Source organism: Gymnodraco acuticeps, unplaced genomic scaffold (assembly GCF_902827175.1).
Source record: "Gymnodraco acuticeps unplaced genomic scaffold, fGymAcu1.1, whole genome shotgun sequence".
In the NCBI taxonomy this organism is placed as follows: Eukaryota; Metazoa; Chordata; class Actinopteri; order Perciformes; family Bathydraconidae; genus Gymnodraco; species Gymnodraco acuticeps.
Window position 1 is genome coordinate 1,150 of NW_022992078.1, and position 21,464 is coordinate 22,613.

The 21,464-nt window shown below is 44.6% G+C and overlaps 1 protein-coding gene across 3 annotated transcripts; it reads right to left on the minus strand.

Annotated features, from left to right (window-relative positions):
• Positions 1-289: 289 nt before the first annotated feature.
• wnt16 (wingless-type MMTV integration site family, member 16) lies at positions 290-20,223 on the minus strand. Of its 3 annotated transcripts, none has more exons than XM_034202318.1 (5): positions 20,016-20,223; positions 11,098-11,324; positions 7,168-7,511; positions 411-951; positions 290-360 (listed from the first exon to the last, which is right to left on the minus strand). In XM_034202318.1, exons 1-4 carry the CDS (start codon positions 20,165-20,167, stop codon positions 493-495), a joined length of 1,182 nt encoding a protein of 393 aa, XP_034058209.1. In that variant the 5' UTR covers positions 20,168-20,223; the 3' UTR covers positions 290-360; positions 411-492. The 3 variants fall into 3 exon arrangements, with proteins under 3 accessions (XP_034058209.1, XP_034058210.1, XP_034058211.1); XM_034202319.1 differs by having other exon boundaries at positions 352-460; positions 511-951; XM_034202320.1 differs by lacking the exon at positions 290-360 and having other exon boundaries at positions 437-654; positions 714-951.
• Between the last annotated feature and the right edge of the window lie 1,241 nt (positions 20,224-21,464).

A 21,464-nucleotide genomic window follows, 5' to 3' on the forward strand; every position in this document is an offset into this window, starting at 1 on the left:
CAGGTGTGTTCCTGTCCTCATGTCCAGGTGTATTCCTCTCCTCATGTCCAGGTGTGTTCCTCTCCTCATGTCCAGGTGTGTTCCTGTCCTCATGTCCAGGTGTGTTCCTGTCCTCATGTCCAGGTGTGTTCCTGTCCTCATGTCCAGGTGTGTTCCTGTCCTCATGTCCAGATGTGTTCCTGTCCTCATGTCCAGATGTGTTCCTGTCCTCATGTCCAGATGTGTTCCTCTCCTCATGTCCAGGTGTGTTCCTGTCCTCATGTCCAGGTTTGGTGTGTCCTTGTCTTTATTTGCAGGTGTGTCCCTGTCCTATTTGCAGGTGTTTCTCTGTGTGTGTCCCTGTCCTTTGTAGGTGTGCATGTCTTTAGCTAGTGTCCAGGTGTGTCCCTGTCCTATTTGCAGGTGTGCATGTCTTTAGCTAGTGTCCAGGTGTGTCCCTGTCCTATTTGCAGGTGTGCATGTCTTTAGCTAGTGTCCAGGTGTGTCCCTGTCCTATTTGCAGGTGTGCATGTCGTTCATGCTCTCGCAGCGGTGGCATTGGACGTAGCAGCACCAGATGAACTTGCACTCACAGCGCTGCACGAGTCTCACCAGGTGCGTGTTGTAGCCTCGCCCGCAGCACAGCAGGACGCAGCTGTCTGAGCCGGAGGACGTGCGGTTGCAGCGCCGGCCTCGAGTCCCTGCCACGCCGCGCCGCACGTCCTCCAGGCAGTAGTTGGGGGACTTGTTGATGAAGACGAGCTGCTGAGCGTCCACCGGGGGGCGCCGCTGCTCCTTCCTCCTCGATTTCTTCTTGGACCGGTCGGACACCTGGACGCTGCGCTCGTACCGCTCCTTCAGGTAAACGCCGACGCGCTCGAACGGCGCCACCGTCTTCCAGCACGTCTTCACGGCGCAGGACCCCGACACGCCGTGACAGCGACAGTGAGTCGACATCGTGCGGACGATCGACTGACAGAAGAAGAAGAACCTGATCAGGTATATACATAAATTTACACTGTGGAAAACACAGCATTCAAACAGTGGAGATGACCCATTTCCACAGCTGAAAATGCACGATAATATAATACAAGACATCAAAAACAATTATAATAAATGTGGCAAAATAAACACCATTATACAGTCGAAACTGTGCAAATGCATCATTTGTACTGTGAATAAGGATGCTGGCAAGAATACACCGTTCAACCTATAGACATTTAAGCACAGGAAATGCACCCTTAAACTCTAGAAAAGATGAAAGAATACCATTAATACTCTGGAAAACACCAGCCTACGATGTTTGACCTCTGCAGGTATAGAACCTGGTTGTTTGACCTCTGCAGGTATAGAACCTGGTTGTTTGACCTCTGCAGGTATAGAACCTGGTGTTTGAACCTCTGCAGGTATAGAACCTGTTTTTTTTACCTCTGCAGGTATAGAACCTGGTTGTTTGACCTCTGCAGGTATAGAACCTGGTTGTTTGACCTCTGCAGGTATAGAACCTGGTTGTTTGACCTCTGCAGGTATAGAACCTGTTTTTTTTACCTCTGCAGGTATAGAACCTGGTTGTTTGACCTCTGCAGGTATAGAACCTGGTTCTTTGACCTCTGCAGGTATAGAACCTGGTTCTTTGACCTCTACAGGTATAGAACCTGGTTGTTTGACCTCTGCAGGTATAGAACCTGGTTGTTTGACCTCTGCAGGTATAGAACCTGGTTGTTTGACCTCTGCAGGTGACGTCCTTATCTTTCTTACAGTGCAGACGCTTTTCTGCTTGCTCTTGCCTCTGCTTACTTTTTATGCTGATTTTCCTATTCTTATTCTCTGAAAACTTCGAGCAGCGGCTCCTGGACATTAACTTATCACTGGGACAGTTCATCTTCGTAATAGACGGAGGGTTTTCAGCCATATTTCAACATTTTTACGACGACGTCAGTCTTACAATAGCGTGGCCTAGCAACAGCTAAAGCCTGGTAGGCTACTGCTATTTAGCTTAAGGCTAGTTGGTAGCAAAATGCCTCCGTTCTCTACAGATGACTTCCAGAACTTATACAGAAGATGGCTGTGTTGGAAATGAAAATGCAACGGTTGGAAGTTACCGTGGAAGTGAATGGACTATGTCGTGGGACTGACACGACTTTACCAGTGTTGCAAAGTAATGGAGAAGGGTATGCTAACTCACAGCTAGTTAGCAGCTACAAGGATTCCAAGGACAGGAGGGCTGTGTACCAGGGTAATAAATCTACAAGTGATAGTCCTCCCTGGAACTCTCTGGGTGCAAAGCCTAAGAGTAAATCACTTCCATGGGATTTGGGAGGACGGATAACAGGCAGAGCCCAGAGCTCCGAATCTGTGATGCGACCGGCTGGCCTGCATTGTTATCACCCAGGAAGAGCGCCTCTTCAACCCCTATTCATACTAGGAAACAGCAGTGGACAGCTGCTAAAGGGAGAAGTACAAACAATCCTCCTAAACCACCAAGTGTGCCAATCCAGAACAGATACGCTCCGCTGACCGAGAACCGGAGATCTGATGACCTGGATAACCTGTCCTCTTCACGCAGCAGGGTAAGGACCAATAGCTACTCTAAAAGTAAAAGGCTAGAGGGAAAGCTAACGACTGGGCCTGAAACTCTGATTGTGGGTGACTCTGCTGTAAGAGATGTAAAAGGTCTGTGTAAATAAGAACAACACCAAAGTACTCTGTTTTCCCAAGGATGTGGTCTCTGACTTGGCTGAGAAGATCCTGCATATTGGGGCTGAACATCCGATTGTGAGAAATGTGGTACTGCACATTGGAACAAATGATGTTGTGAAACAACAGTCAGAGTGCTGAAAGAAGACTTTAAATGTTTGTTGGAAACTGCCAGCTCTCTAAATGCAGAGGTGTTCATCAGTGGCCCTCTACCGCCAGTCAGAAGAGGAGTGGAGATATTCAGCAGAATTGTTTGCACTGAACACCTGGCTTTCAAACGGCCTGTACTGACCATTCTGTTCATTTTATTGACAATTTTAACTTTTCTGGGATCGCAGACATCTTTTCAAGGCAAATGGAGTTTGCCTGAACAAGTCAGGAGTGAAATTGTTTATCTCTAACATATTCAACTGCCTGCGTCATCAATCTGTTCCCTCTGCCAAGGACAAGCGGCAAGAGGAATCAAAACAGGAGAAAGACACAACACATCGCGCAGAAAACCCTGAAGAAGTATCACTTGCACCCGCCTGAGGAATGTTCTGATTATGGGGAGACCTATGAGACACATGGAGGAGTCTTCACTGCCCCCCCCCCCCTGTCAACGCCTTTGAGGATACTCCGTTCACCCTTTCACCCTCGCCCACCCTCCTGGAGATCGATGAACACACAAAGGAGATACAGAGGGTTGGCACCGATTCCTTCCTGGAGTTCAAAGACCAAACGAAGGCGATACGCAGGGCTGGCACCATGTCCTTTACCCCCGCTCCTCAACGACGCCCACCAAAAATCACCGCGGAGACGCGCACCATCTCCCCCGTCCTCATCACCGCGCCTACGTCAACCACCTCCCCCCCCTGGCAGCATGTCCTCTACCCCCGCACCATCTAGCCCGTCTCCATCACCGTGCCTACGTCGACCACCTCCCCTCCCTTCGAGGGGCTTCTGCAGTCTCCGAAGCCTGATAAGGATGTGTGTGTACAAAACACAACAAACTCTTACTGATATGTGATGGGTCCAGGCTCAAGGGCGTATGGCACTCTCAACTCTTTCCAGGACATGTCGGGGCCCTGCCTGCCAGTAGCTTTGCCGATATCTGTGTTGATAGGTAATAGATTAAGAGCGGTGAATCATAGAAACAGGAAGCGCTCAAACGTTTGTGTGAGTGTATCTAATTTAGCAGTGATTCCATGTCAGCCACAGCTTGTTACAAAAAACATGACTGATAGTGTGTTTAACAAACTTAAACTAGCTTTATTAAATGTCAGGTCTTTGGCAGGAAAAACATTTTTAATCAATGATTTTATCACTGAGCACAATCTCGATTTTATGTTTTTAACAGAAACTTGGATTGAACAAAATAACAGTGCAGCTGTTCTTATCGAATCAACCCCTCCCAACTTTAGTTTTATGAGTCAGGAAAGAATGCATAAGAAAGGGGGTGGAGTTGCTTTTCTGTTCAATGATTCCCTTCAATGCAGGAAGACATCGTATGGAAACTTTGATTCTTTTGAATATGTGGCCCTTCAGCTGAAATGCTCCTCTCGAGCTCTGTTCCTAAATATCTATAGACCACCCAAATACTGTGCAAGCTTTTTTGATGACTTTACTGAACTGCTGTCTATAGTGTGTATTGACTTTGACCGTCTAGTCATTGTTGGTGATTTTAACATCCATGTTGACAACCCCCAGGACAGAGGGGCTAAAGAACTGTTTTGTGTTCTTGATAGCTATGGACTGACTCAGCATGTGACGGAGCCCACGCACAATAAGGGGCACACTCTGGACTTAATTATCTCAAAGGGTCTGAATATCTCTAAGGTTGTGGTGACTGATGTTGCACTCTCTGACCATTCCTGTGTTTTCTTTGAGAGCTCTATTTCTGTTCACAAAAATGTTCAAAAAGAGGTAACCACAAAGCGATATTTAACTGAAAATACTAGGGAAATGTTTACTCAGAATTTCTCTTCCACACTTGCCCCTGCCAACATCTCAGTAAATGAGCTAGTAGATCATTTTAATTCAAAAATTAAAAATGTTATAGATGCCATTGCTCCAACTAAGGTAAAGGAAGTGTCTGGCAAGAAAATATCTCCATGGAGAAAGGCCATGACCGTGAAAACAGAAAAAAGAGAATGTCGAAAAGCTGAACGCAGGTGGCGAAAAACAAATCTCCAGGTTCACTTTGAAATCTATAAAGAGAGACTTGGCCTTTATAATTTGGAATTGAAAAACGCACGACAATCGTTCTTCTCTGACATCATTACCAAAAAACAAAACAACAACGCACGTGCCTTGTTTGCTACCCGTCGACAGACTAACTAACCCCCTAGTGTCAGTAGCCTCTGAATTTCTATCCACCAGGGCGTGCAATGATTTTGCCTCCTTTTTCACTGACAACATTCAGAACATCAGACAAGCAGTCAGTGCCTCTGCATCAGGAACAGCAAATGTGTTGTCCCTATCTCCACTTAACATCAATTCAGACATCATGACACAATTCCATCAGATTAATGATAAAAACCTAGAGGACATTATTCAACTTCTGAAATCCTCCTCCTGCTGCCTTGATATTATTCCAACAGGATTTTTCAAAGATGTTTTGCCTTGCATGGCCTCAGATCTACTTCATATAGTAAACAAATCTCTTCACTCAGGTATTTTTCCACAGGCCCTGAAAACTGCAGTCATTAAACCGCTCTTAAAAAAGAATAATCTAGATGCTTCAGTAATGAACAATTACAGGCCCATATCAAACCTCCCATTTCTAGGTAAAATCATTGAAAAAGTTGTTTTTCAACAGTTGAGTAACTTCTTGCATTTAAATAACTGTTTGGATGTGTTCCAGTCAGGCTTTCGTCCAAACCACAGCACTGAGACTGCTCTTGTAAAGGTCTTTAATGACATCCACTTAAACACAGACAGTGGCAGAACTTCAGTGTTAGTATTATTAGATCTCAGTGCTGCGTTTGACACTGTTGACCACAGCATATTACTAGACCGACTGGAGAACTGGGTGGGACTTTCGGAAACAGTTCTGAATTGGTTTGAATCCTACTTAAAGGACAGAAACAACTTTGTTTCTATCGGTAAATACACATCTGAGTTGACAAATATGACATGTGGGGTTCCTCAAGGCTCCATCTTGGGGCCTCTTCTCTTTAACATCTACATGCTACCACTGGCTCAGATAATGAAGAACAACAAAATAAGTTACCATAGCTATGCAGATGACACACAAATTTACGTAACAATTTCACCAGGAGACTATGCTCCAATTCAAACACTGAGTAAGTGCATTGAACAAATCAATGACTGGATGTGTCAGAACTTTCTCCAATTAAACAAAGATAAAACTGAGGTAATGGTTTTTGGAGCCAAGGCAGAACGTATAAAAGTTAGCGCTGAGCTTCAGTGTGCAATGTTCAAAACAACAGATAGAGCCAGAAATCTAGGTGTAGTCATGGACTCTGACCTGAGTTTCAACAGTCACATTAAAACTGTTACTAAATCAGCCTACTATCACCTAAAGAATATATCTAGGATTAAAAGACTAATGTCACAGCAGGATTTGGAAAAAACTTGTCCATGCCTTTATCTTCAGTAGACTCGACTACTGCAATGGTGTCTTCACAGGTCTCACTAAAAAATCTATTAGGAAGCTGCAGCTAATTCAGAACGCTGCTGCTCGAGTCCTCACTAACACTAATAAAGTGGATCACATCACTCCTGTTCTGAAGTCTTTACACTGGCTTCCTGTGTGTCAAAGAATAGATTTCAAAGTACTGCTGCTGGTTTATAAAGCACTGAATGGTTTAGGCCCAAAATACATTTCTGACCTCCTGCTAAATGATGAAGCATCCAGATCTCTCAGGTCTTCAGGGACTGGTCAGCTTTCTGTCCCCAGAGTCAGAACTAAACATGGAGAAGCAGCGTTCAGTTATTATGCTCCAAATATCTGGAACAAACTCCCAGAAACCTGCAGGTCCGCTGCAACTCTGACTACTTTTAAATCCAGGCTGAAGACTTTTCTTTTTGTCGCTGCTTTTAATTGAACTATTCACATCTTAGACTGCACTGTAACTTTTATCCATGTATTTTTTCTTTAATGTTTATTTTATTAGCTTTTCTTTTTAATGACTGATTTTAAATGCCATTTTCTTAATCTCTTTCATTTTTTGTAAAGCACTTTGAATTGCCTTGTGTTGAAAAGTGCTATATAAATAAACTTGCCTTGCCTTGCCTTGCCTTGCAGGTATAGAACCTGGTTGTTTGACCTCTGCAGGTATAGAACCTGTTTTTTTTTACCTCTGCAGGTATAGAACCTGGTTGTTTGACCTCTGCAGGTATAGAACCTGGTTCTTTGACCTCTGCAGGTATAGAACCTGGTTGTTTGACCTCTGCAGGTATAGAACCTGGTTGTTTGACCTCTGCAGGTATAGAACCTGGTTGTTTGACCTCTGCAGGTATAGAACCTGGTTATTTTGGTCTCACCTGCCGCCCCGCCTCACTGTTGTGGATGTAGGCGCTGCTCAGCGTGAATCCTCCTCTGACGCTCGTCGTGTTTCTCACGGTCCCGTCGATGAACCTGCGGCTGAACCAGATCCCGTACTGGATGTGGTCCGAGCAGCCACCCCAGTGCCAGCCCTCCTGCGGAGACCCACCCCCCTGTGGAGACCCGCCTCCCTGCAGAGACACGTCCCCCTGCAGAGCTCCGCCTCCTCGCAGCCGCGCGTCGCAGCCGCACTCCGTCATGTTGCCCTGACTGCAGGCCCGGGTCACGGCGTGGACCAGAGCCGCTGCCAGAACTGCCTGCAGGAACGCCGTCTCTTTGGATCCTGCAGAGACACATCATCAGATTCAGGTTCAGGTTCAGGAGGAAGAGGCAAAAACACTTCAATATCAAATCAAAGACTCGTCCATTCCAACGAATCCCAAGACAAGCCCAACCAGTTCCACGTCAAATCCTGAGTCAAACCATCCTAGAGTCAGGACTAACAAGTCCTGTGTCAAGACCAACAAGTGCTGTGTCAAGACCAACAAGTCCTGTGTCAATACCAACAAGTCCTGTGTCAAGACCAACAAGTCCTGTCAAGACCAACAAGTCCTGTGTCAAGACCAACAAGTCCTGTGTCAATACCAACAAGTCCTGTGTCAAGACCAGCAAGTCCTGTGTCAAGACCAACAAGTCCTGTGTCAATACCAACAAGTCCTGTGTCAAGACCAACAAGTCCTGTGTCAAGACCAACAAGTCCTGTTCAAGACCAACAAGTCCTGTGTCAAGACCAACAAGTTCCTGTGTCAAGACCAGCAAGTCCTGTGTCAATACCAACAAGTCCTGTGTCAAGACCAACAAGTCCTGTGTCAAGGCCAACAAGTCCTGTGTCAAGACCAACAAGTCCTGTGTCAAGACCAGCAAGTCCTGTGTCAATACCAACAAGTCCTGTGTCAAGACCAACAAGTCCTGTGTCAATACCAACAAGTCCTGTGTCGAGACCAGCAAGTCCTGTGTCAAGACCAACAAGTCCTGTGTCAATACCAACAAGTCCTGTGTCAAGACCAACAAGTCCTGTGTCAAGACCAACAAGTCCTGTGTCAAGACCAACAAGTCCTGTGTCAAGACCAACAAGTCCTGTGTCAAGACCAACAAGTCCTGTGTCAAGACCAGCAAGTCCTGTGTCAATACCAACAAGTCCTGTGTCAAGACCAGCAAGTCCTGTGTCAATACCAACAAGTCCTGTGTCAAGACCAACAAGTCCTGTGTCAAGACCAACAAGTCCTGTGTCAAGATCAACAAATCCTGTGTCAAGACAAGCAAGTCCTGTGTCAATACCAACAAGTCCTGTGTCAAGACCAGCAAGTCCTCCTGTGTCAATACCAACAAGTCCTGTGTCAAGACCAACAAGTCCTGTGTCAATACCAACAAGTCCTGTGTCAAGACCAACAAGTCCTGCGTCAATACCAACAAGTCCAAAATCAATATAAACCAGTTCCAGGCCCGATAAGGTCCCAGTCAGACCAAAAAGTCTGGTCCAATGAGGCACAATTTAAGTCAAACAAGTTACAAGTCAAGAACAAAAGCTCAGAGTTCAATGAGTCCTTGGTTTAACTTTAACAAAAAGGATATCAGGAAAAGGACACTTCAAGTCCTCTGAATGTCTCTCTACCTTTCTCACCAGAAGAACATGTTTAGAGATGTTTATTATTGACTGATATTTGTTTAGTTCTCTAAGCTCTGATCTACACAAACCATCTTTAATATATGTTTTAAACTCAGCAATCTCTCAGTAGAATCTGCAGTGTTTTCCTCCTCCTGTCTGCAGATCAAGGAACTCTCACATGCTTCTAATGTCCTGATTCAAAACATGTGATTGACCCAGTTAGGAGAAATATTCAGTACATCTCACATCACATTAAAATGCTTCCATATCCCCCCCCCCCCCCCCCCCCCCCCCGCCTTATAATTAAAGCTCTGCAGTCATGAGACTCAGCATCTCCCCATTCAAAAGACCCTCTGGAAAACCAGCATTTTAAATCCTCATCATTATATTTAAAAAACTCTTGAGTGCTACAAGTAACGAGTCTAACGAGTGCTTAATTAGTTTAGTACTTTGGTAAGTACGTCAGTAGTAAGTGAGTAAACACCTAGATAACAAGACAAAGGCTCATCTGAGTGCAGGCGCAGAGCTTTAATAAGCTGAGTCTAGTCCAGAGTCAAGAAAAACAAGTCCCAAGTCACATCCAATTACCCATCCAGCTCCCACTCAAGTCCAGCGACTTCGAGGTGAGGTCCAACAAGTTCAGAGTCAAGTCAACGAGTTCAGAGTCAAGTCAATGACTTCCAAGTCAGGTCCAACAAGTTCAGAGTGAAATCAACAAGTTCAGAGTCAAGTCAACGACTTCCAAGTCAGGTCCAACAAGTTCAGAGTGAAATCAACGTGTTCAGAATCATTTCCTGAGTCAACAAGCTTGCATTCAATACCAACAAGTCCCAAGTCAATACAAACTCGTTGACTCGAGTTTAGAGTCGAGTCAACAATGAGGTATGTGAGGTATGTCCTCAGACTCTGGCCTGCTTACCACCCCCCGCACCAAACTGCGAACCTACGGGGACAGAGCCTTCAGTGTGGCAGCCCCCACCCTCTGGAACGCTCTCCCTGCGGAGATACGCAACATCCCCACACTTGAAGCCTTCAAAAGGGCCCTCAAGTCCCATCTGTTTGCCAAGGCTTTCGGCCCCTAAATCGATCTGTTGTTCTGTTTGTCTGTCTTTTGTTTTGTTATGTTTGTCTTTGCACTATTACTTGTGAAGCGACCTTGGGTCCCCTGAAAGGCGCTATAGAAATCGAAGCTATTATTATTATTTATTATTATGTGTTAATGAGGTATGTGTTAATGAGGTATGTGAGGTATGTGTTAATGAGGTATGTGTTAATTAGGTATGTGTTAATTAGGTATGTGAGGTATGTGTTAATGAGGTATGTGTTAATGAGGTATGTGTTAATGAGGTATGTGAGGTATGTGTTAATGAGGTATGTGTTAATGAGGTATGTGAGGTATGTGTTAATGAGGTATGTGTTAATGAGGTATGTGTTAATGGAGTACGTGTTAATGAGGTATGTGTTAATGGGGTACATGTTAATGACGTATGTGTTAATGACGTATGTGTTAATGACTTATGTTTTAACGGAGTATGTTTTAACGGAGTATGTTAGGTGTGTGTTAATGAGTTATGTGTTAATTAGGTATGTGAGGTATGTGTTAATGACGTATGTGTTAATGAGGTATGTGTTAATGACGTATGTTTTAACGGAGTATGTGAGGTGTGTGTTAATGAGGTATGTGTTCATTAGGTATGTGAGGTATGTGTTAATGAGGTATGTGAGGTATGTGTTAATGAGGTATGTGTTAATGAGGTATGTTTTAACGGAGTATGTGAGGTGTGTGTTAATGAGGTATGTGTTAATTAGGTATGTGAGGTATGTGTTAATGAGGTATGTGAGGTATGTGTTAATGACGTATGTGTTAATGGGGTACGTGTTAATGAGGTATGTGTTAATGACGTATGTGTTAATGAGGTATGTGTTAATGGGGTACGTGTTAATGAGGTATGTGTTAATGGGGTACGTGTTAATGAGGTATGTGTTAATGACGTATGTGTTAATGAGGTATGTGTTAATGGGGTATGTGTTAATGAGGTATGTGTTAATGGGGTATGTGTTAATGACGTATGTGTTAATGAGGTATGTGTTAATGGGGTACGTGTTAATGAGGTATGTGTTAATGGCGTATGTGTTAATGACGTATGTGTTAATGACGTATGTGTTAATGACGTATGTTTTAACTGAGTATGTGAGGTGTGTGTTAATGACGTATGTGTTAATGAGGTATGTGTTAACAAGGTATGTAGCCCCGCCCCCTCACCGCTGGTCATCTCGCGCCCAAACACCGGGGGCTCTTTGCGGACGGAGCAGTTCCAGCGCTCGTGTCTAAACTGGCTCTGGCACTCTGAGACGGCGAGTCGGGCTCCTTCCTGAACGCTGGGCATGACCAGCGGCTGCTTCCTGCAGAGGTCCCGCTGCCGGGGGCTCAGCGGGGGGGCGGAGCAGCTGGGCCTCTCCGGAGAACCCAGGAAGGAGACACCCAGAGACCTGGAGGAACCCAAACACATCAGAACACTGAAGGAACCCAAACACTTCTCAGTTATTATGCTCCAAACATCTGGAACATCCTCCCAGAAACCTCTAGGTCCTTTTAAATCCAGGCTGAAGACTTTCCTTTTTGTCGCTGCTTTTAATTGAACTATTCACATCTTAAACTGCACTGTAACTTTTATTCATGTATTTTTTCCTTTATTTGATTATCTTTGCTTTTTAATGACTGTTTTTGAATGCCATTTTCTTGATGTCTTTCATTGTTGTAAAGCACTTTGAATTGCCTTGTGTTGAAAGGTGCTATATAAACTTAAACGAAGAACAATCACTTTAAGGATTATATGGAGGGAGAAATATCTCTAAATGAAAGCATAAAATAGTAAATGATCAGAATAAAATTCAGTATTTATAGCAGAATTACACACTTATATTGAAGTGATTTGAACGTACATTCATAATTTTTTATGATTATATGGAGGACGAAAAATCTAAATAATAAACGAATGCAAAAAAAAAAATATATAGAAATAAAGAAATGTGTTTTAACCGATTCTGAAATACAGAAATAAATGTATAAATACAAATAAAAATATTAAATAATGAAACAGGACATTTATAATTATCTTAAATCCAATTCTACATTTTTGTATGATAATGAAATAAGAGATCCTTTAATTCAGCAGTTATTTATTTATAGATGTATTTGTTCATTGATATTTAAAACTGTGTTGTCCTCCATAAATTATAAGATCAACAGAGATTTTAAAAAATGATTTTATTTTACAGAATTCTACATGTTTGTGGGAAATAGATTGAATACCAGCAGCGAGTGGGAGGAGGAGCTACATTAGAGACTTGAGATGGACTCATGATGGAGGAGGAGCTACATTAGAGACTTGAGATGGACTCATGATGGAGGAGGACCTACATTAGAGACTTGAGATGGACTCATGATGGAGGAGGACCTACATTAGAGACTTGAGATGGACTCATGATGGAGGAGGACCTACATTAGAGACTTGAGATGGACTCATGATGCAGGAGGACCTACATTAGAGACTTGAGATGGACCAATGATGGAGGAGGAGCTACATTAGAGACTTGAGATGGACTCATGATGGAGGAGGACCTACATTAGAGACTTGAGATGGACTCATGATGGAGGAGGACCTACATTAGAGACTTGAGATGGACCAATGATGGAGGAGGAGCTACATTAGAGACTTGAGATGGACCCATGATGGAGGAGGAGCAGCTACATTGGAGACTTGAGATGGGCCCATGATGGAGGAGGAGCTACATTAGAGACTTGAGATGGACCCATGATGGAGGAGAACCTACATTAGAGACTTGAGATGGACCCATGATGGAGGAGGAGCTACATTAGAGACTTGAGATGGACTCATGATGGAGGAGGACCTACATTAGAGACTTGAGATGGACTCATGATGGAGGAGGAGCTAGAGACTTGAGATGGACTCATGATGGAGGAGGACCTACATTAGAGACTTGAGATGGACTCATGATGGAGGGGGGGCTACATTAGAGACTTAAGATGGACTCATGATGGAGGAGGACCTACATTAGAGACTTGAGATGGACTCATTATGGAGGAGGAGCTACATTAGAGACTTGAGATGGACTCATGATGGAGGAGGACCTACATTAGAGACTTGAGATGGACTCATGATGGAGGAGGAGCTAGAGACTTGATATGGACTCATGATGGAGGAGGACCTACATTAGAGACTTGAGATGGACTCATGATGGAGGAGGAGCTACATTAGAGACTTGAGATGGGCCCATGATGGAGGAGGACCTACATTAGAGACTTGAGATGGACTCATGATGGAGGAGGACCTACATTAGAGACTTGAGATGGACCCATGATGGAGGAGGACCTACATTAGAGACTTGAGATGGACCCATGATGGAGGAGGACCTACATTAGAGACTTGAGATGGACTCACGATGGAGGAGGACCTACATTAGAGACTTGAGATGGACTCATTATGGAGGAGGAGCTACATTAGAGACTTGAGATGGACTCATGATGGAGGAGGACCTACATTAGAGACTTGAGATGGACTCATGATGGAGGAGGAGCTAGAGACTTGATATGGACTCATGATAGAGGAGGACCTACATTAGAGACTTGAGATGGACCCATGATGGAGGAGGAGCTACATTAGAGACTTGAGATGGGCCCATGATGGGGGAGGACCTACATTAGAGACTTGAGATTGGCCCATGATGGAGGAGGAGCTACATTAGAGACTTGAGATGGGCCCATGATGGAGGGTTAGGGTTCTTCAGACTGAATGAAGTCTCTCCTGAGTGTTCTTCAGACTGAATGAAGTCCCTCCTGAGTGTTCTTCAGACTGAATGAAGTCTCTCCTGAGTGTTCTTCAGACTGAATGGAGTCTCTCCTGAGTGTTCTTCAGACTGAATGAAGTCTCTCCTGAGTGTTATTCAGACTGAATGAAGTCCCTCCTGAGTGTTCTTCAGACTGAATGGAGTCTCTCCTGAGTGTTCTTCAGACTGAATGGAGTCTCTCCTGAGTGTTCTTCAGACTGAATGGAGTCTCTCCTGAGTGTTCTTCAGACAGAATGAAGTCTCTCCTGAGTGTTCTTCAGACTGAATGAAGTCTCTCCTGAGTGTTCTTCAGACTGAATGGAGTCTCTCCAGAGTGTTCTTCAGACAGAATGAAGTCTCTCCAGAGTGTTTTTCAGACTGAATGAAGTCTCTCCTGAGTGTTCTTCAGACTGAATGAAGTCTCTCCTGAGTGTTCTTCAGACTGAATGGAGTCTCTCCTGAGTGTTCTTCAGACTGAATGGAGTCTCTCTTGAGTGTTCTTCAGACTGAATGAAGTCTCTCCTGAGTGTTCTTCAGACAGAATGAAGTCTCTCCAGAGTGTTCTTCAGACTGAATGGAGTCTCTCCTGAGTTTTCTTCAGACAGAATGAAGTCTCTCCTGAGTGTTCTTCAGACTGAATGGAGTCTCTTCTGAGTGTTCTTCAGACAGAATGAAGTCTCTCCTGAGTGTTCTTCAGACAGAATGAAGTCTCTCCTGAGTGTTCTTCAGACTGAATGGAGTCTCTCCTGAGTGTTCTTCAGACTGAATGAAGTCTCTCCTGAGTGTTCTTCAGACAGAATGAAGTCTCTCCTGAGTGTTCTTCAGACTGAATGGAGTCTCTCCTGAGTGTTCTTCAGACAGAATGAAGTCTCTCCTGAGTGTTCTTCAGACTGAATGAAGTCTCTCCTGAGTGTTCTTCAGACTGAATGAAGTCTCTCCTGAGTGTTCTTCAGACTGAATGAAGTCTCTCCTGAGTGTTCTTCAGACTGAATGGAGTCTCTCCTTAGTGTTCTTTAGACTGAATGAAGTCTCTCCTGAGTGTTCTTCAGACTGAATGGAGTCTATCCTGAGTGTTCTTCAGACAGAATGAAGTCTCTCCTGAGTGTTCTTCAGACTGAATGAAGTCTCTCCTGAGTGTTCTTCCAGACTGAATGAAGTCTCTTCCTGAGTGTTCTTCAGACTGAATGAAGTCTCTCCTGAGTGTTCTTCAGACTGAATGAAGTCTCTCCTGAGTGTTCTTCAGACTGAATGGAGTCTCTCCTGAGTGTTCTTCAGACTGAATGAAGTCTCTCCTGAGTGTTCTTCAGACTGAATGAAGTCTCTCCTGAGTGTTCTTCAGACTGAATGAAGTCTCTCCTGAGTGTTCTTCAGACTGAATGGAGTCTCTCCTGAGTGTTCTTCAGACTGAATGGAGTCTCTCCTGAGTGTTCTTCAGACTGAATGGAGTCTCTCCTGAGTGTTCTTCAGACTGAATGAAGTCTCGCCTGAGTGTTCTTCAGAATGAATGGAGTCTCTCCTGAGTGTTCTTCAGACTGAATGAAGTCTCTCCTGAGTGTTCTTCAGACAGAATGAAGTCTCTCCTGAGTGTTCTTCAGACTGAATGGAGTCTCTCCTGAGTGTTCTTCAGACAGAATGAAGTCTCTCCTGAGTGTTCTTCAGACTGAATGAAGTCTCTCCTGAGTGTTCTTCAGACTGAATGAAGTCTCTCCTGAGTGTTCTTCAGACTGAATGAAGTCTCTCCTGAGTGTTCTTCAGACAGAATGGAGTCTCTCCAGAGTGTTCTTCAGACTGAATGGAGTCTCTCCTGAGTGTTCTTCAGACTGAATGAAGTCTCGCCTGAGTGTTCTTCAGAATGAATGGAGTCTCTCCTGAGTGTTCTTCAGACTGAATGAAGTCTCTCCTGAGTGTTCTTCAGACAGAATGAAGTCTCTCCTGAGTGTTCTTCAGACTGAATGGAGTCTCTCCTGAGTGTTCTTCAGACAGAATTAAGTCTCTCCTGAGTGTTCTTCAGACTGAATGAAGTCTCTCCTGAGTGTTCTTCAGACTGAATGAAGTCTCTCCTGAGTGTTCTTCAGACTGAATGAAGTCTCTCCTGAGTGTTCTTCAGACAGAATGGAGTCTCTCCAGAGTGTTCTTCAGACTGAATGGAGTCTCTCCTGAGTTTTCTTCAGACAGAATGAAGTCTCTCCTGAGTGTTCTTCAGACTGAATGGAGTCTCTCCTGAGTGTTCTTCAGACAGAATTAAGTCTCTCCTGAGTGTTCTTCAGACTGAAGGAAGTCTCTCCTGAGTGTTCTTCAGACTGAATGAAGTCTCTCCTGAGTGTTCTTCAGACTGAATTAAGTCTCTCCTGAGTGTTCTTCAGACTGAATGAAGTCTCTCCTGAGTGTTCTTCAGACTGAATTAAGTCTCTCCTGAGTGTTCTTCAGACTGAATGAAGTCTCTCCTGAGTGTTCTTCAGACTGAATGGAGTCTCTCCTGAGTGTTCTTCAGACTGAATGAAGTCTCTCCTGAGTGTTCTTCAGACTGAATGAAGTCTCTCCTGAGTGTTCTTCAGACTGAATGAAGTCTCTCCTGAGTGTTCTTCAGACTGAATGAAGTCTCTCCTGAGTGTTCTTCAGACTGAATGAAGTCTCTCCTGAGTGTTCTTCAGACAGAATGGAGTCTCTCCTGAGTGTTCTTCAGACTGAATTAAGTCTCTCCTGAGTGTTCTTCAGACTGAATGGAGTCTCTCCTGAGTGTTCTTCAGACTGAATGAAGTCTCTCCTGAGTGTTCTTCAGACTGAATGAAGTCTCTCCTGAGTGTTCTTCAGACTGAATGGAGTCTCTCCTGAGTGTTCTTCAGACTGAATGAAGTCTCTCCTGAGTGTTCTTCAAACAGAATGAAGTCTCTCCTGAATGTTCTTCAGACAGAATGGAGTCTCTCCTGAGTGTTCTTCAGACTGAATGAAGTCTCTCCTGAGTGTTCTTCAGACTGAATGGAGTCTCTCCTGAGTGTTCTTCAGACTGAATGAAGTCTCTCCTGAGTGTTCTTCAGACTGAATGAAGTCTCTCCTGAGTGTTCTTCAGACTGAATGAAGTCTCTCCTGAGTGTTCTTCAGACTGAATGAAGTCTCTCCTGAGTGTTCTTCAGACAGAATGGAGTCTCTCCTGAGTGTTCTTCAGACTGAATTAAGTCTCTCCTGAGTGTTCTTCAGACTGAATGGAGTCTCTCCTGAGTGTTCTTCAGACTGAATGAAGTCTCTCCTGAGTGTTCTTCAGACTGAATGAAGTCTCTCCTGAGTGTTCTTCAGACTGAATGGAGTCTCTCCTGAGTGTTCTTCAGACTGAATGAAGTCTCTCCTGAGTGTTCTTCAAACAGAATGAAGTCTCTCCTGAATGTTCTTCAGACAGAATGGAGTCTCTCCTGAGTGTTCTTCAGACTGAATGAAGTCTCTCCTGAGTGTTCTTCAGACTGAATGGAGTCTCTCCTGAGTGTTCTTCAGACTGAATGAAGTCTCTCCTGAGTGTTCTTCAGACTGAATGAAGTCTCTCCTGAGTGTTCTTCAGACTGAATGAAGTCTCTCCTGAGTGTTCTTCAGACTGAATGGAGTCTCTCCTGAGTGTTCTTCAGACTGAATGAAGTCTCTCCTGAGTGTTCTTCAGACTGAATGAAGTCTCTCCTGAGTGTTCTTCAGACTGAATGGAGTCTCTCCAGAGTGTTCTTCAGACTGAATGGAGTCTCTCCAGAGTGTTCTTCAGACTGAATGGAGTCTCTCCAGTGTTCTTCAGACTGAATGAAGTCTCTCCTGAGTTTTCTTCAGACAGAATGAAGTCTCTCCTGAGTGTTCTTCAGACAGAATGAAGTCTCTCCTGAGTGTTCTTCAGACAGAATGAAGTCTCTCCAGAGTGTTCTTCAGACTGAATGGAGTCTCTCCTGAGTGTTCTTCAGACTGAATGAAGTCTCTCCTGAGTGTTCTTCAGACTGAATGAAGTCTCTCCAGAGTGTTCTTCAGACTGAATGGAGTCTCTCCTGAGTTTTCTTCAGCCAGAATGAAGTCTCTCCTGAGTGTTCTTCAGACTGAATGGAGTCTCTCCTGAGTGTTCTTCAGACTGAATGGAGTCTCTCCTGAGTGTTCTTCAGACTGAATGGAGTCTCTCCTGAGTGTTCTTCAGACTGAATGAAGTCTCTCCTGAGTGTTCTTCAGACAGAATGAAGTCTCTCCTGAGTGTTCTTCAGACAGAATGAAGTCTCTCCTGAGTGTTCTTCAGACTGAATGAAGTCTCTCCTGAGTGTTCTTCAGACTGAATGAAGTCTCTCCTGAGTGTTCTTCAGACTGAATGGAGTCTCTCCTGAGTGTTCTTCAGACTGAATGGAGTCTCTCCTGAGTGTTCTTCAGACTGAATGAAGTCTCTCCTGAGTGTTCTTCAGACAGAATGAAGTCTCTCCTGAGTGTTCTTCAGACTGAATGAAGTCTCTCCTGAGTGTTCTTCAGACTGAATGAAGTCTCTCCTGAGTGTTCTTCAGACTGAATGAAGTCTCTCCTGAGTGTTCTTCAGACTGAATGGAGTCTCTCCTGAGTGTTCTTCAGACTGAATGCAGTCTCTCCTGAGTGTTCTTCAGACTGAATGAAGTCTCTCCTGAGTGTTCTTCAGACAGAATGAAGTCTCTCCTGAGTGTTCTTCAGACTGAATGAAGTCTCTCCTGAGTGTTCTTCAGACTGAATGAAGTCTCTCCTGAGTGTTCTTCAGACTGAATGAAGTCTCTCCTGAGTGTTCTTCAGACTGAATGAAGTCTCTCCTGAGCGTTCTTCAGACTGAATGAAGTCTCTCCTGAGTGTTCTTCAGACTGAATGGAGTCCCTCCTGATTGAACTGCAGATACCTCATAAATACATCCAGCAGCCTGCTTCTCAACCTGTCTCCCTGTAAAGCGTGCTTCCCACTAACTCTCTGTTCTCCAGGTGAAAACGCTGCATCCCGAGGAACAACGTAGAGCCGCTAATTCACAAACAGGTGGTAGTGATTCTATTTGAATGAATGCACACAGGAAGGAGAGCTGAAGAGATGTGGAACAAGTACATTAGGGTTCAGAATAAAACTCCAGGTCTCGTTTGGGGCTCGGTGGAGCTTTACATTTGAACCGTGAGTTTAAATGTGATTGTGCTTTCTGGAGTCTGAATTGGAGACGCTTGAGTTCCATTGAAGCCTTCAGACTCAGTTTCCTCTTGAGGCCGAGCCCATGATTCAATTACAGAGAAATGAAATCAGAGGAAGAATGTGGTTTCAGACGTCTGCACACATTCAGCCCAACAACACGTCACTGCATTTCATCAGGACACTGTTATCTATTTCTGCACATTAAAAGAGTTTTGGCTTTTTATTTATTTATTTATTTGTCTTTATTTCTTTATGTCTTTATTTCTTTATGTCTTTATTTCTTTATGTCTTTATTTCACTGCTGAATACAAATGTTATTCTTATGGAAAGTTGGTATATTATTTATGAGGTTTATTAACCCGAAGTAAGGGATAAGATCATTCTAAAGATGGAGTTACATCACCGCGGGGTTTGGTTTCCTTCCCGTGATAAGGACCATTCAAACCCACTAGAACCAGGTCACACTCATTTATTCCTTAAGACCCGTTTGGTTTTCATTTAAAGAAGTTTGTATTTAATGAAACGTTATTACATCTCACTGATATCACATTTGATTCATTCAAACAAGAGGAGTGTTGACCGAGAGCAAAGGGAAAACACGGAGTTAATCCCGGAAATCCAACGAGATCCCGGGACTTTAGGGAGAAAAGTCCTTATTTCTCTATATTTTAATGACATGTTAAATGTTACTGTGGTTCAAATGAATGACCCGGGTGAATCCGTCTGTCCGCCCCCCCCCCCCCCCCCCCCCCCCCCCCCCCCGCCCCCCGCCCCCCGCTGTTTCCCTCTGTGTTTTAATGCGAGGAAATACTGTCTCTAAAGGGTCTCTACAGGGTCTCTACAGGGTCTCTACAGGGTCTCTACAGGGAGCGATTTGATTGAAATAGATGCACCAAAAGAGGAAGTTATAAATAGCACTTTGTTCAGGAGGAATGCTGAATCAAGAGGTCAATCACGTGAGAATGCGACGTGATGAAAAGTGGAACGAGCTGCATTCAGATTGGACACCGAACTCCATCAGAGGTTAATAATAACACATGTCAGATTTGAGACCTGATTCAGGCGGTTTTATAAAAACAACTAACGGATCGATGTTCTTAAAGAAATGCCAGTAAACAAACAGCTGCTTTGAAAGTGACTCAGGTTGTAAACAGCCGCCATGAAGGAACCGCAGATTCGGGTCGATCTGATACTCACACCCAGGAGGCGGTGCCGCCCGGCGGACTCACGGAGGCCAGCAGCAGGGTCCAGAGAATCCGGGTCCAGGGGATCCGGGTCCAGGTGATCTGGGTCAGGGTCCAGGTGTTCCGGACTCCACAGCTCCGAGTCTCCATGTCCTGTCCTCTCATCTACCTGAGCCGTCCATCAGTCTCTCTCTAACGGACCTAGATCCCGGAGAGGCTCCTCTGAGGCTCCGCTGAGGACCCTCATTGGTCCAGCAGAGCACTGACGTCACAGCTGGACGCTAATTGGACGGACGGAAGCAGCCGAAAGACAAACAGAGGACTGTTTTCTGGAAACTTCACACCCAGGGAGGAATCAAAGGGCGCGGCGCGGTGGCAGCTCTAAACTGTTTGATTCTAGCTGGAGTTTGGTGTGAGAGGGGCCTGAGTCCAGAACCAGGACCACTCAGCCCCCCAAACTGCATCCACATATCTGTCTGTGTGTGTGTGTGTGTGTGTGTGTGTGTGTGTGTGTGTGTGTGTGTGTGTGTGTGTGTGTGTGTGTGTGTGTGTGTGTGTGTGTGTGTGTGTGTGTGTGTGTGTGTTACATTACATTGCATTTAGCTGACGCTTTTATCCAAAGCGACTTACAATAAGCACATTCGACCAGGAAGACACAACCTTGAAGAAAACAGAATCATAAAGTACATCAGGTTTCATAGAGCCAAACATTTCAAGTGCTACTCAACTGGCTTTAGGTAAGCCAGTCCTTTATTAGTATAAAAGTGCTTTGTTAATAATTCTATCGCTCGAAGTGTTGTCGAAAGAGATGAGTGTGGCTGTGTGTGTGTGTGCGTGTGTGTGTGTGTGTGTGTGTGTGTGTGTGTGGCCTAGCATTACTATACTTGTGGGGACCTAAATCTGCACGTGTGGGGACTCGCCTCCCTCATGGGGACAAAATGGAGGTCCCCATGAGGGGAATCATTAATTTTAGGGTGAAGACTTGGTTAGGTTTAGGCATGTGTTGGTTATGGTTAAGGTTAGGGTAAGTCTCCAGGAATAGCATGTAGGTCAATGTAATGTGTGTGTGTGTGTGTGTGTTTGTGTGTGTGTGTGTGTGTGTGTGTGTGCGTGTGTGTGTGTGTGTGTGTGTGTGTGTGTGTGTGTGTGTGTGTGTGTGTGTGTGTGTGTGTGTGTGTGTGTGTGTGTGTGTGTGTGTGTGTGTGTGTGTGTGTGTGTGTGTGTGTGTGTGTGTGTGTACTGTAAGGGGTTGGTCTGATTATCGAACACTAAGGCAAGAAAAGATGGTAGCTGCAGTTTAGTGTGAGAAGGGGGCCTGACAGAGTCCAGGACCACTAAACCCCCCAGACTGCATTCAGATATCTGTCAATCGAACAGTACATTTCTACCAGGAACTGATGAGGAGTACGAGTTCACTGTGAGGGGTCGCACTAATATCGGTCATTAGGGCAAGAAAGGATTG

Coding starts and splice junctions, on each gene's coding strand:
- wnt16 (XM_034202318.1), bottom strand. CDS start 20,167: ATGAGAGGACAGGACATGGAGACTCGGAGCTGTGGAGTCCGGAACACC. Junction 11,325..20,015: donor GGCGGCACCGCCTCCTGGGT/GTGAGTATCAGA, acceptor GGGTTCCTCCAG/GTCTCTGGGTGTCTCCTTCC. Junction 952..7,167: donor ACAGTGAGGCGGGGCGGCAG/GTGAGACCAAAA, acceptor TTCTTCTGTCAG/TCGATCGTCCGCACGATGTC.